Raw genomic sequence first — 13,837 nt, forward strand, 5'->3', positions numbered from 1 at the left:
GCTCCTCTCTTCTGTTGTGCCTACTAACTGGAAAACACGGTGAGGCTGAATGGTGTCCTCAGACTAAGTGCTGTGTATTCATCCACAGCAACACAGCCTCCAGGGAACAGGTTAAACAACAAATGGTCTGTATGCCTTACCTTACAGTTACTGTTTTCTCTACACCTTGGGTAGGACAAAGGTTTCAGACATGGAGTCTGTCTTGGAGATCCTAACAAAGAGTTTGAAATCAATTTACAATTTTCTTGTGGTGTAACCAAAGATAAACCCTGTTTATTTAATTAAGGCATGTAATTGATATCCAAGACAATGAATACGTAGGGCATGTATGTTGGACATCTACCTGAGAGCTTTGTTACCTTTGAATGAAGGATAATGTAAATGTTCTCTCCTGGCTTAATTATATTTTTCCCCCATTTTACAGGAATGCGAATGAAAACCCAGTGCAAGATTTAGGTGTCAGCAGTGCAGCTGCCTAGGTTTGAGTTGCTTGCCTTAATTCGCTTTATAGTCAGTAGAGTTAAAAACGTCATTTGTAAGACCTGCCTTATTCAAAACACAGTGGCTGAATTCAGGCCTACAAAGTCTTCTTTCTCTCTGTTGACAGGAAAGGGAGCCTAGTTTATTGGTTCTTGTGTTGATAGACTACAGATGGCTAGAACCCAAAGGTGAAGAATCAGTGTGAGGAACTGCTTCCATTACATTGTTCTCCATTTGAAATGCGTTTATTTGTTTTTTAATGAGATCCAGTGTGCTTCAAAGCTCTAAAACAGAGTAAGTTCTCAGCCATTCCCCAAGCTGGCTCAGCTTTGTTAGTGGGGCTCACAGACAAACTGTCTGGTTTTACATGACCCAATTAGTTTTAATAACTTCCCGTTCAGACAGCATTCTCACTTGCCAAAATAGAATTTTTCATGAATTACTAAATTAGTAATCTGTTCTTACTGACTGTCAGCTTCAGTGAAAGCTGATAGGAAGATGTTCTTGGCTTGTAATACAAACCTAATACAAGCTTGGGAAGCACTCACTACATTTCATCCTATTTTTATCAGCCTTCTCCAGCCACCTACATTCCCCTTTTCCCAGGTGCCTTTTATTAGCTTGTTGAAAATCTGTGGGAAGTGAGACACTTTAACCTTTGAAAGGTTCACAACAGGTATTTACTATTTCCTCTTCTAACAAGTCAGAAGAACCAAACAGTGTTAGAGATCGAGTCACCACACACCAGTAAAAGTAGTTTACCAGTCCATTAGTTTATTATTACCAGAAAGCTACCTAGGTCTTAATTAAACTGCAGATCTATCTGCCTGAGACTAATACAGTTTGGCAAGAATTGGGAAAGAGAAACTCAAATATGTAATTTAATATTTTTTTTTTCTGTAGTGTCTGTTAGGGATTTTTTTCTTTAGAATTGCTGCCTAGGACAATGTTTAGAAATAAGTATCTAGCTGTAAACATCTGACTGTATTGAGGCAGTGTAAGGTTGGGGCAATAATGTATGTCCTATTTATTATCCTATAGGTTTGACTGTTAATTGTGATGTGGGATGCTGGACTGGCTTCCAAGCTCTATTCTTCAAAAATTATGCTGCAAATGAATGAAAACACTGGAAGAAAAGGGAAGAATTGCTATTGTCTAACCACAACAGTCCAGGCAGGCTGCCATAACAGCATTTTAGAAGCTCTAATTCAATAATTAGATCCAGCTACAAATGTATTAGTTTAGCCAAGTCCTCTAGTTGGCAGAATGTCTTAAATTTCCTTTGACAAATGCTGTTGTTTGCTTAATACGTTGTTAGATAGTTTACGAATTGCTTGTCTGTAAGTTACTATGTTCAATATCAACTTGTTAATTAGATTAATTTGGTTTGGTATTTTGCTAGAAAAAGGTTATTTATATGAATGTACAATTTTATTTCATTACAGTTACAGACATAACACTGTTTACCAACAGTAGCGTATCCAATTTTCAGAAAATACTGTAAATGTCTTGCAGGCAAAGGACAAAAAAGGCATTTTTCCAGGGCTTCAGTGAGAGGGAACAGTTTTTTCTTGTGGGAAAGAAAGATTCATCTCATGCCTTTTGCATGTACAATGCCCAGTGCTTACTGTGACTCTCTTCCTGCAGGTTTTACATGGCTGCTGATGGCGGCTTGTTGGGAGACTGGACTGTAAGAGTCTTGCTTTACAGTTCTGGCTGCTCCAGGTAATCTAAACACATTTCAGACAGATAAATGCATGTAGACCCCAGAGCTAGAACTGCTCTCATGTAGAAGTACACCTCTGTAGCTGAGGTTCCAGTAAAGCCCACCTCTCCACAAGCCAACATCCGTAATCTTCTGTGGGTGATCTCAACTGGATCTATGTTGACATCTTAGGGAAAAGTGGTTTGCTATCCCAAATTCTTTAACTCCCCGACTCCTGTTACCTTTCAGAAATCTCCAGAGGTGCTTGTAAACAGTTAGAGGAGGCTGAAAGGGGAGCAGATTATGACAGGCAGGATAAAGACAATTTCTTCTTTTCTCCAGGTGTGCTGGATATCTCAGCACAGGGAGACCTGTTTTGGCCAGACACCTCTCCTTCCCCAGCCTTGCCCCCTTGCTGTCTGCTACTTCCTTGAACAACAAGATTGCTTTGATCATGTTTTCCCACAGTCCCTTTGAATAGATGTCCCACAGGACAACTGAATAGTCAGGAATCCCAGGAGTGCTGTTGGTGTGAGATCTGAAGGCTCATCAAGCTGTAGCTCTGGACACAGAGTTGAAAATGCCCTTGTGTAGATCCATTCCAAGCCATTTACTGTACCCTAGGCACTTCCTGCACTGGCAGATGTGGAAGGCAGTATCTCTCCCTGGACTTCTGCTTATGCCTGCAGACTTGCTGGATTGAACCTTCCCTGCTTTAGCACCACCCAAATGGAAAGGACAAAGCCACCTGGATTTGTCCACAGCCTCATTACCTCTGCTGGTGCTGGTATGGCTGAACATCACTGCCTTTAATGTTATTCTTAACAATACCAGAGAAACCTACCTGGTCACTAAGCAAACCTACACCATCCCTTGTACAGTGCAGACTGTCTTCTGAACCCCCAATCAGACACGATCCTCTTTTGCAGTCATCTGCCTCCCTGTTTCTGTTCAACAGCTGCAATCCTCTTATTCAGCGAGAAAAATCAGGCATAGTTAAAAGAAAACAAAACCCAGAACAAATACAAACAAATCAAATTAAAGAAAATGTTTTAAAGCATTTCAATACTCACATGATGTTGTGAGATGGTTTCATGTCTAAAATGGTAATATTATTTCTGGCAATCTATCTCATGCTATTCTTTTGTTGATTTTTCCAACCTCTCAGGAAATTGGAATGAAAATATTTTACTGATGTTACTATCCCTGGGAAAAGCTTGTCAACATAGATCCAGGTCTATGCTGAAAACTCAAAATGTTTGGCATGTGGTTTTGTATTTTTCCTTCATCAAAGAGATTATATGGGGCTAAGGTCTGTTCACATGGAGGCAGTGAGAGATACTGGCAGTGTAATTAAAAAAAAAAAGGCGACCTTTCATATCTGTGTACACATATATGCAAATATCTCTTTTTGCAAATGATAATATAATCATATGAGAAAGTCATTACATTACAGTAGCTCCCTCATACGAAAGCTGAGTAGACACTCTAGGGATGTATATGCTATAGAAAACTCTGTCTCTCTCTCTCTCTTATTTCTGTAGTGGTTCTCTAAGCAGGGGGATCAATGAAGCCTGATTTTGTATGGATTTGTGTCTTGAGGTTGAGACCCTATCTGGACTTTGAGGTCTCATATGAAGTGTTGCACTTTTTACCTCCCTGAAGCATTAACCACAGCTCTTAACTGGTTGCCTAGTTTCAGAATACTTTAAAGGACTTAATAGTTTTTGGATTTCAATACCTCTCAAATGTGCTCAATGAGCTTAAGCATTTGAAGATTCACAGAGAGGTCTCATGCTCAAAGAGGCAGCACAGTATCTTAAACACAGCTTCCACAAAATGAGGCTAAAGAGTCCTCACCCACATATGGAGAAGAAGCATAAAATATAAATTAAAACAGAAAACATGAATTTAAACATAAACAGAGAATTTAACAGCTAAGGAAGAAGAGACACATTTGCAGAATAACCATTAATCACACAGGGGAAATCTTCCATTGCCTGTGAGAATTTAGCACCTAATTGCAATTTGTCTCTTAAAATTTCCTACACAATCTCTTCTGTAAATGTATGTAAAGCATCTCACACTGCACATTAAAAAAAAAAATCATGTATATGCCTGTGTGTCTGGGGGCTAAAGGAACTTGAATTTTAGTTGTAGCTGTCAGAAAAACTCCCCGATTCCATGGGTTCATTTATGTGTTTTCTTTTTAAATTTTTAGTTAAATGATATTGATTTGTCATTTTGAGATTTCTGTGTTTAGTTAAAAACCAACCAACCAGCTAAACTGAACAAACTCCATTGAGGATCTTATTGGCTTTGGAGTTTAATTTTAGCCTGTAAGAGAAAGAGCAATAGCTCAATGACAACACTGTTTTGACAGAAAAGGCCAGACATATGAGCTTTAGAGTTTTAATTTCCCTGAGGGGTCATAAGGTTGCCTGCTACCAAGTATGTTAAAAAGACAAATCAAACTGAAGAGTTGAATCAGGTTCATTAGCTCTGGCAAATCAGTTACCACAGCAAGTGCATTCTTCCTTTGGTTTGTATGAAAGCAAAAGCTTGCTACGCACCAAACAATGTAAATACAATGCCGTATATACATTAGTTTTGCCCTTGTCATCATGGCTCAGTGATTATTAAAAAAGACCAGATTGCTAAAGGAAATGCAAAAAGATCCATTTAAGATTTCAAACCCCCTCCTGATAAGCCTCCTGCACACCTGTCCTCTGACCAGTGCTATAATTCAGGTTCAAACCACAGCACCAACAAACCCAGCGGCGCAGGATGCTCCTGAGCTCTCTTATCTTTGAGTGCTGAAGAGTCAGTAGCAGGGATCATGTCCCAATTCCATGGATGATTCACAGGCAGGACACAGGCTGAGCAGTCATCTGAAGATGCTCTGAGAGTTTTGAAGGCTGGAAGAGGTGCTGAGGGCAGAGGGGCAGGTGGCTCTTAGTGAGGTGTAGGGAGAAAGGGTCAGGTGCTGAACTGAAGAGGTTCACAGGCTGTCAAAAGAAAACTGGGGGTTAAGAGAGGCAGATTCAGACTTTCCAGCTATGAGTCACACAAATCATGAAACCACTTGAAATATTTCACCTACTCATACATCTCTTTTATCTTTAACCTCTTCCTTCTTTTTTGTAGTTATTCTCCTGTTCTGCTTTCTTTCAAATCACACCTTGCACTGTTTTCCTGCTTCCTTGTCCCCTGTCCCCATTTTGGTATCTTTCTGTTGCTGAGCATTCACTACATTTTCCAGATCTTTCACATTTTGGAAATGCTACAAGCAGTACTTCTGAGCTTAAGTCACTGAATATTTGGTCTATATGATGACACAGTACTAAACAGTTTTTTAAAAAAAATATTACTTGCGAAACTAAATTGATTTTTTTTTTTTAAGTCTGCACTACCCAAATACACGCCCCCAATCTACATAGCTCTGATAACGAATTTGTGCTATTTATATCCATAGTAAAGTGCTGATATTCAACGTTTAAAATGCAACTGAGGTCCCACTCTTTGATCAGGTGGAAGGGAGATAAAAACTCAAAAGTCTCAAGCAAGTTATTCAGCCAGAAAGCAGATCCCTAGCAGCTCTGAGGTGTGGACAGGTTGGTTTTGTTCTGAAGCTGAGTGAACCAATGAAGAATTGCTGAAGCAGAAAAAGGTGAGAGGTTCCCAGACTTCTGCACTGCTGTCTCCAGCTCACAGCACGGTGGCTGAATGGTCACTCGCTGCACTTGTGCTGTGGATGAAGTGATGAGGGGCACACGTGTCTCTTCTTGGGACTGGGAAATGTGTCCCAAGACTGCTCTGAGGCACTGAAGTGGCAGAATGGAGCAAAGCCTTTCCCAGGCCTTCTCTTTTATGGGGTCATTGCACATGTTGTGTTTAAAGCCAGAAATAAAAATCTGCCAGGCCAGGCTCCTCCATGTCAGGAGCCCAAGAGCTGGCAGGATCTCGGAGCATGTCAGGCGCAGTCTGCAATTCATGTGCACTGGAGTAATATTTGGCAAACTAAAATTTGTAGGATACAATTGTCAAGAGAGCATCCCACAAAAAGGAATCTCCTTTGATGTTCATCTGGATGTTGTATGGGAGGTGGGCAGTACACAGCTCACCTCTTCCTGTATGGGAAAAGAGGTGTTGTGAAGAAAAACCTGCTTGCCTGCTTTTAGAAGAGATGGGAAGAAGAAAATAAACTCAGTTTCTGAAAGGGTAGGAGAGCATCAACCCCCATCCCACTCCAGCAGGATTGCCCCGGGAAGGGGAAGTAGTGATTGGCCGGTTGTGCAGCGGGTGGTGGTGTTTTGGAAAAAAACTTGCTTTCTTTTGAATGCCTCCTGCCCAGGTCAGGGAGAGCAAATATTCAAAAAGGACTGATGCCTGTCAATGACATATGGCTCCCACACACCAGTACTCTGCAATTCTGTTTCTGCAGTGCCTATCTCCACATCATGTAGGGAAAACTAAAGTGGCATGTATCAATTATTCCAACAGAGTCAAGAACTCCTAATGCTTTAAGACCAAAAGGAGAGTTTGTTATGCTTTGTCAGGAAATGTCTGATACCAGATAATTCTTTCTTTTTGCAATGATCTACTTAAAAACTGATGTGAAACTCATACAGGCATGAAACAGCTTGTATTGTTTTTACTGCATTTCTTTTGATTGTGCTACACCATGAAAGAAAAACAAACACATTCAAAAAAGCAGACACTCCCAGGCTCCACATCTGCAAAGTGCAGTAGAGTTGTTTAGGTCTCCAGACTCCATCCTGTATCTATTTAAACATAGATGTTTCTATATTTATATGAAGACTCTTGCAAGTAAGGGAACAAAGCCGAGTCCAGACTACACTCTGGAAGGTGGAGTTTAGATTTTAAGATTTTTTTTTTCAAGTTTAGATTTTTTGCTAGAAAGCCCAAGACAGAGTGATCCTTAGTTTGACTTTATATTGGGCCAAATTATAAGTGTTTAATCTTGAGAACTGGAAATCTCCAATGTCTGCACCTGGTCAGTGGATCTGATATTCCTTTAGTGTTATTGCTGCTGTTCACGAGGGACAGGAAATCCAGTCACCTGGATGCCAAATCTGTTGAGAACAGGAACCACAGTCCCTCAGAGCCCTGCTCTGCCTTCAGTGACAGTTCACTGAAAGCAAGATGCTCTGAACACAACATTTTGACTGCAACACATTGTTTTGAGTTTTTAAATGAAACCGTTTTGCCAAATACCTCCTGACCAGGTCTGGTTTTGCTCTCTGACCCCCATCCCTTTCCTGTGGAGACCAAACCCATACTCATTCACCATGCTAAACTTTTAGTGACTTAACAAAAAGAGCAACAAAAAATTTAATTTTATACAATTCCTACCACAATCCTACCAAAACCTGGAATGATCCAAACAAGAACTAGAGAGGCCTAACTACTATCTGCTCGATTTTCGTGACAACTGATAGTCCGTATTATGCTGTCTGGCAGCTGATAATTTTTAAATACCCTTCAGGGCATATTTATTTCTCTTTCGACACTGTTTACATGTTATACTTATCTTGCTTAGTTAAAAAACAAACAAAAATTTGAGGACTGGAATAATTTTACCCTTTCTTAACATAATCAAATTACTTCTGGTTATGCTCCAGTCTGTCACATTAAGTCCCACTTTATTGAGTTGTCTTACTGTAGGTTGTATTGTAGCAGTGCCTGAAGACTCAGACAAAGTACATGGTCCTTTTGTGAAGCCCATAGACTAAAGATCCATTATTCTTTTGGGTGTAGATACAGTTTTCTTCATAATTGCATCCTGAGCTGTGACAAAGTGGCTGCCAGGCAACACAGCTGTCAAAACTACGTTGCAGGGCAGTTGGAAAGCACAAATCAAGTAAAATAATAGAAATGTTTGGGACACAACATTTGGGATTGTCATAACCACCCTTGTCCTTGCAAAAGGGTTGGTGCTGATGTTGCCAGCTGGGACTGCCAAATCTCTCTGGCATTTTGAGGTCTGAAGGATACTTTTGGTCTAGAGGCTGTCACTATCCTGTCTCTTTTCTGTCTTTTGTGTCAGCAGTAGGCATCATGCAATGAGCCATATCACTCTGCTAAAACAGGTGATTATTTTTTTACACTTAACCTTTCAGATCTGGCTAATGTAATGGGCAATAGCAGCAGGAAGGAGGTGGTGCCAGAATGTGGCTGGAGCAAACCCTGTCCCTTTCTAGAGTACCCAGGTTGGCCTGATTCATGCTGCTCATCAAATCATGCACACAGGATGCAGTTAAACTGATTTAATGACAGACGGCTACTGAAAGGAGCAGCTCTGCTTTACCGTACTTCCAGGTTTATGCCTTCCTCAATCCTGCAACTGTGTGGTCACAAGGTGGATCAATTCAGCTGTCTGGCCAATCCATTATTTTCTGAGGTGTTATTTTTCTACCAGATCAATCAGCTGAATAGAGCCTGATGGTTACCAGATCTCATGGAAGGGTGGCAAAGGGAGTAACACATCCACGGATTGCAGGTGGGATCACTGTTTTGCAGCAGCCTGTGGTCAGGCCAGTGCTACTGAAAGGCCAGGCTGCTGCTGCATTCAGGTGACAGATAATCCAATGTCACACTGATGCTGGAGGAGGCCATTGTGTGTCTCGGCACCCTGACACAGCTGGGCACATCTGACATCTTTCTACTCTGAGTAACCCTGTGATCCTAGGGGAGCTGGTTTATGGAGCACATCAGTGATGAAATAAACCTACTCCTTTTTTACTTTTTTTTCCCAAGGTTAGTGTCATGGTTAAGCCAGTTCCCTGTGGGGCTGGAGGAGTACTAGGGTCAGTCCTGAAACCAGTGGGACCTCTTGGTTGGGACAAGGCAACAACTTTCTCTAACATGGCTGTGAGATTGGCTTGGCTACAATGTCATTTACTCAGACATTTAGGCACTGGTAAACTCATCCTGGATGAGCAGGTCAGCCTTATTTGTAGCTTTGAGGCAGAAGATACATGTAAGGGACACCCACATTATCACCAGTTCTGTGGTCTAAATAAGAGACAATAGAGTCTGGCAGAGAGGAAGCAACAGCTGTAACACTGAGTTAGAAAAGGCAGGTTGCAGAGACTAAATAAAGTCCCCATAATTCATGGAACTGAATTCTAGACAAGTCTTTTACAAATAGTAAGGGAATTGGTTTCTATCATTGAGAGTTCTCCTGCAGGGATTACCTGAATGACTGGAAGCAAGTCATTCACCTGGGATGAACTGCTTGGTTTCTCCAGTATCAATACTGGCTGACATTGGAGGATGAAACACCCCTTTGAGTCAAAAAACCACTGGGAAGGGAACAGAGAAGGTCTTCATCCCTTGCAGCCATAAATAATCTCTGGACCAAAGGGTAACTCGGGCAAGTGGGAACGCGAGGAGGCCTCCAGCCCAGGCAGGCTCAGTGCTTGAGGGTCACACCAGCCTGCTTGGGACTTCCTCCAGCCCAGACTTGACAGCCTTCTGGAGGAAGCCGAGGCCATCCATCCCCTGGAGGAGCCCGAACCCCTCTCGCCTCGGCTCGGACGCGCCGTCTCTGAGCGTACTGACCGCTCTCCCACGTGTTCTCGCCGTGGGTGCGGGTCTGTGCGGGGCCCCACGGGCGGTGGGCACAGAGCCCGGGCGGCGGTCCCTGAGCGCAAAGGAGTTAACAGGACTTTCTGCCTTTTCCCGCCCGCGCCTCCTCCACCCTCCTCATTACCTGCACTTTATCACCGCCGGAGCCGCGGCCCGGGGCGGGAGCGGTGCAGGGCCGGCGGGGCTTCCTGCGGCGCTGGGGCCGCGCCGTGCGGGGGAAGGTGCGCGAGTGCTGCGCGCTGCGTGCGAGGCAGCGCCTGCCCGCCCGCCGTGTGCCTGCCTGTGGGTGGGAGCGCGGCTGGGGCTGGGGCGAGGGGAAGGCGGGCGGGCGAGCGGGTCTGCGAGCCGCAGCCCGGCAGGGATGCGGCATGGCCGTGGGCTCCGTGAAGATGCCGTCGCCGTCTGAGGGCGCGGAGCTGGCCCGAAGCTGGAGCCCCGGCGGCGGAGCCCAGGAGCCGCCGCCGCCGGTGCAGCTGCGGCAGAAGCTGCGGGAGCTGCCGGCTCTGCTGCGGAGCGGGCTGACGCTGCGGAGGAAAAGCGCGGCCGCCGCCGGCCGGGTGAGTGAGTGAGTGAGTGAGGAGAGAGCGAGGGAGCCCTGCCCTGCCGTCCCCTGCCCTGCCCGCCGGGCCGCGGTGCCCGGGGCAGGCGGGGCGGCGCCCGCAGCGCCCCCGGCCGGGCCGCGGGGCGCGGGAGGCCGCGGGCTCTCGGCGCTGGCCCCGCGCGGGGCCAGGCGGCGGCCGGGGCAGAATGAGGAGGGAGGGAGGAAGGGAGGAAGGGACGATGCCCGGGCAGCGGAGGGGCGGCACCTCGGCACCCACCGGGAGAGGTGCCCGCGGGGGGCCCCGGGCTTGGGTCACCGCTGCCAGCTCTGGTATAATATGAAATACCGGGGTGAGAAGGCGTCCTTGTCCCGTCTTCGGGTTCCTCGCGGCTCTTCCCTTCCGTGCTTTTCCCCTCGTGCGGGCTGGTGCCCGCTCTGCCCGGACAGGAGGTACAGCGCGGCCGTGCTCCGACGCCGGTGCACACGCGTGTTCCAGCAGCGAACTCCAGCGTGCCCTGGAGCATGTGAAGCTCAGATGGAGTGAAGTTGGGATGCACACACCTGGCCCTCAACCTCGAGTGCCTTCTGACAGTGAGGCCGTGAGGTCAGGTGGGCATCACGGAGATCTCCAGCCAAATTTCGCTCAAGTTCACCCATTTTTCAAAAGGTTGATGGTGCATCTTCACGCGGCAGGCAGTGCTCCGGTGAAGCACAGCGTGACACTGCCGTGGCTGGGAACTGCAGCGGGGAGCAGCTGCTCACGGCTCCGAACTCTCCCAGTTGTGACTGGAGCCATATCGGGGGGTGGCATTGCCATCAGGTCAATGGCAGTCAGTCTGGTCAGACATTACTTGTAGGCCAACGCTGGATTGCAGCCCACCGCCTGAGCAGTCCAAATGAAGGGGTGGGTTAATTCACTTGGGGATGGATTTGTCTGCATGGGGAAGAATCAAACGAGCTGCTGTTTTGTTTTAGTGCACTGGTAAACACCTCTGCAGAGTTAGTTGGGGGGGAAGTCAGCATGGTGTGTTTGTACCCTCATCAACTTTGCAGTACTTTGCCCATGTAAATAAATGATTTCTCTGCATGGGGAAGTTGTTGTGAAATATACCAGGGTGTGAATTGCAAACCAAACTTCCTGGGTGAATGCTTTGTTATAAGAGGATATATAGGCAAGGAAGAGAATTAGGATTAAGGTAGGATATAAATTCACAGGAGAGTAGCTATTTTTGAGTAATGTGGATTCAGATTCCAGTTCTACATTAATTTCTTTCCTCCAGCACATTCAACACACAAAATAAAGACTAACCTCCATGTATGGAGATGCATAATGATTTTTGTTGTTCAAATGAATTAGTAATTCACCTGACAAGTTGTCCATATGAACACAGAGCTAAGTGGATTCAGTTAAATAGCCAACCCTTGTTTTGCCCTAAGAGGACGCTTGCAACGGATCCCTTTTTTCCCACAAAGAAAGTTCTTTTCTGAATTGAGTGTGGCTTGTTCCTCATTAAAGGCATACTACCAAAGAAATGGAGAAGCGTGCAGTGAGGAGAAGCAGTGCAGAACGGCTGCTGGTAACAGCATTAGTTCGCAGGCAGATCTGAAACACTGTTTTAACAAAACAAATTCTTGACACTTCAGGGAGACACCATGCAGAGCAGCCTCAGGTTAACTCTCATGGTTGTTCCTCACCACTATTGAAAGCATCTGACAAGTGAGCTACAACAGTTACTCTGTAAATATTTGCTGTGGGTGAGTTAACATCCCGGTGAGAAGCCGGGGTAGCTCCTGGGTCATGCAGCTTCTCAGTTGCACTTGATGAAGCCTTGGTCCCCTCTTGTTTCACACAGTTACGGCTGACACTCTACCTGCCTTTGCTGATGTTCTGTGTTATGGACCAGCAAACACAGTGTGACAGATTTAGTGGTGGTGTCACCTATGGCTTCACCTCCCAGTACCCTCTGGGTCATCTTGTAAAGTTTTTCTTGAACCATCTGTCTTGGTAGGAAGACTGGAGGGAGGATGGTGAGTCTGTAAGGCAGTCTGGAGTCAACCCAGCAGATCTTCTGTTAGGAAGAAATTCTTTACTGTGAGGGTGGTGAGGCACCGCAACAGATTGCCCAGAAAAGCTGTGGATGCCCCATCCCTGGAAATGTTCAAGGCCAGGCTGGATGGGGCTTTGAGCAAAGTGGTCTAGCGGAAGGTGTCCCTGCCCATGGCAAGGGGGTTGCAACTAGATTGTCTTTAAAGTCCTTTCCAACCCCATCCATTCTATGATTCTATGACCTTGGATCAGTGGGTGATGCTGTGTGCAGATGCTGTATAGCTACAGCAGGACCTTTGGACCAGTATCTTGCCCCATGTGGAGAATGGGAATGCTGTACTCTGCTGTCTCTGAGTTTGCAGGGACTATCCTGCAGATGGAATTACTCAGCAGCATGAGTGCCTAGTGGGGTGTTCCGTGGGGCAGGTCATACAAAGAGTCCAGCAGGGTTGTTAATTCACTTGTTCTCTTTGGAGACAAAGTGGGCACCTGAAGTGCATGAAGTGTCTCCCCACATGTGTGATCATCCAGGGAGCAGTTTGTTTCTGTGAGCAGTACCCTGTGTTGATTCCTGTCTCCTTTGTGCATGTGCCTTTCCCCCCCAAAAATGGACTTTTAGGGGCATGACACTTTTCACGTACTTCTATTTAATATGAAGAATAACTTAAACCCTGAAAATGACAGTATTTGGGAGAGGAAAGGGATATGTTAGAACAATGAAATGCAGCATTTTTTATACTTTCCCTTTTAAACATGACTCTAAAATTTTGTAAGTCTTAAAATAAGGTTGGAGAAAGGTTGAGTAACACAAATATATGAAACAAAGATTCCTTTTTTTCCCACCTCAACAAAATATTTCAAGTTAATCCAAAGTTAATTTTCAGAGGGTTTTGTTTGCTTATGAAAAAAACGTAGTCTGTTCTTCCTCTCCAGTGACTTTTTCTTTGTGCCTTTTTGCTTGTTCAAACACCAAGCTGAGAGTCTTATTTGTCCAGCTGGTTTCATCAGGAGTGTTGCTCACTTAGGTGAGCTGTTTTCAAGTAAATGCTGACCAGCTGAAATTCTGGTTTGTTTAATTTCCTAGAAAAATATCATGACCCCTGAACAGGAGTTCTGCTTCTGATGCTGACTTGCTCAGGGACTGCCTGCAGTGCAGTTCGCTTCCACATCTATAAAGCACAGATAATCTACATGTGTGCATGCCTGGGGACTATGGATAATAAAATATAATGGAAGTGTTAAGGGTATTATAATTGTTTTAAGGATGTACTTCACTTCATGCTGTTCAAATACTTCCTGGGCTTCAGGGGAAAGGAAAGCATTGTGTAGTAGAGGGTAGTCTACATTAAAATAATTGATTATATTTTGAAAATCAGTATGGGGTGAAATAAATTTTTTCAATCTGTTTGGACATCTCAGTCCTTAGCCCTTCACATTAGACTATCTGAAA

General features: G+C 44.9%; 1 protein-coding gene and 1 long non-coding RNA gene across 4 annotated transcripts in view; one reads left to right on the top strand and one right to left on the bottom strand.

The window, feature by feature from the left end:
- Positions 1 to 701: 701 nt before the first annotated feature.
- On the bottom strand, positions 702 to 11,258 carry LOC125325953. Of its 2 annotated transcripts, none has more exons than XR_007203626.1 (2): positions 10,687 to 11,258; positions 702 to 5,193 (listed from the first exon to the last, which is right to left on the bottom strand). It is a non-coding gene; the product is annotated as an uncharacterized LOC125325953 (long non-coding RNA). The 2 variants fall into 2 exon arrangements; XR_007203627.1 differs by lacking the exon at positions 10,687 to 11,258 and adding an exon at positions 9,924 to 10,294.
- RAPGEF5 (Rap guanine nucleotide exchange factor 5) overlaps positions 10,111 to 13,837 on the top strand; it is a 159,499-nt gene continuing 155,772 nt past the window's right edge. For both annotated transcript variants that reach the window (XM_048303609.1, XM_048303617.1), the window contains exon 1: positions 10,111 to 10,356. In XM_048303609.1, the coding sequence (XP_048159566.1) occupies positions 10,168 to 10,356 (189 nt within the window). In that variant the 5' untranslated portion in view covers positions 10,111 to 10,167. The remainder of the gene's footprint in view (positions 10,357 to 13,837) is intronic.

Source organism: Corvus hawaiiensis, chromosome 1 (assembly GCF_020740725.1).
Source record: "Corvus hawaiiensis isolate bCorHaw1 chromosome 1, bCorHaw1.pri.cur, whole genome shotgun sequence".
In the NCBI taxonomy this organism is placed as follows: Eukaryota; Metazoa; Chordata; class Aves; order Passeriformes; family Corvidae; genus Corvus; species Corvus hawaiiensis.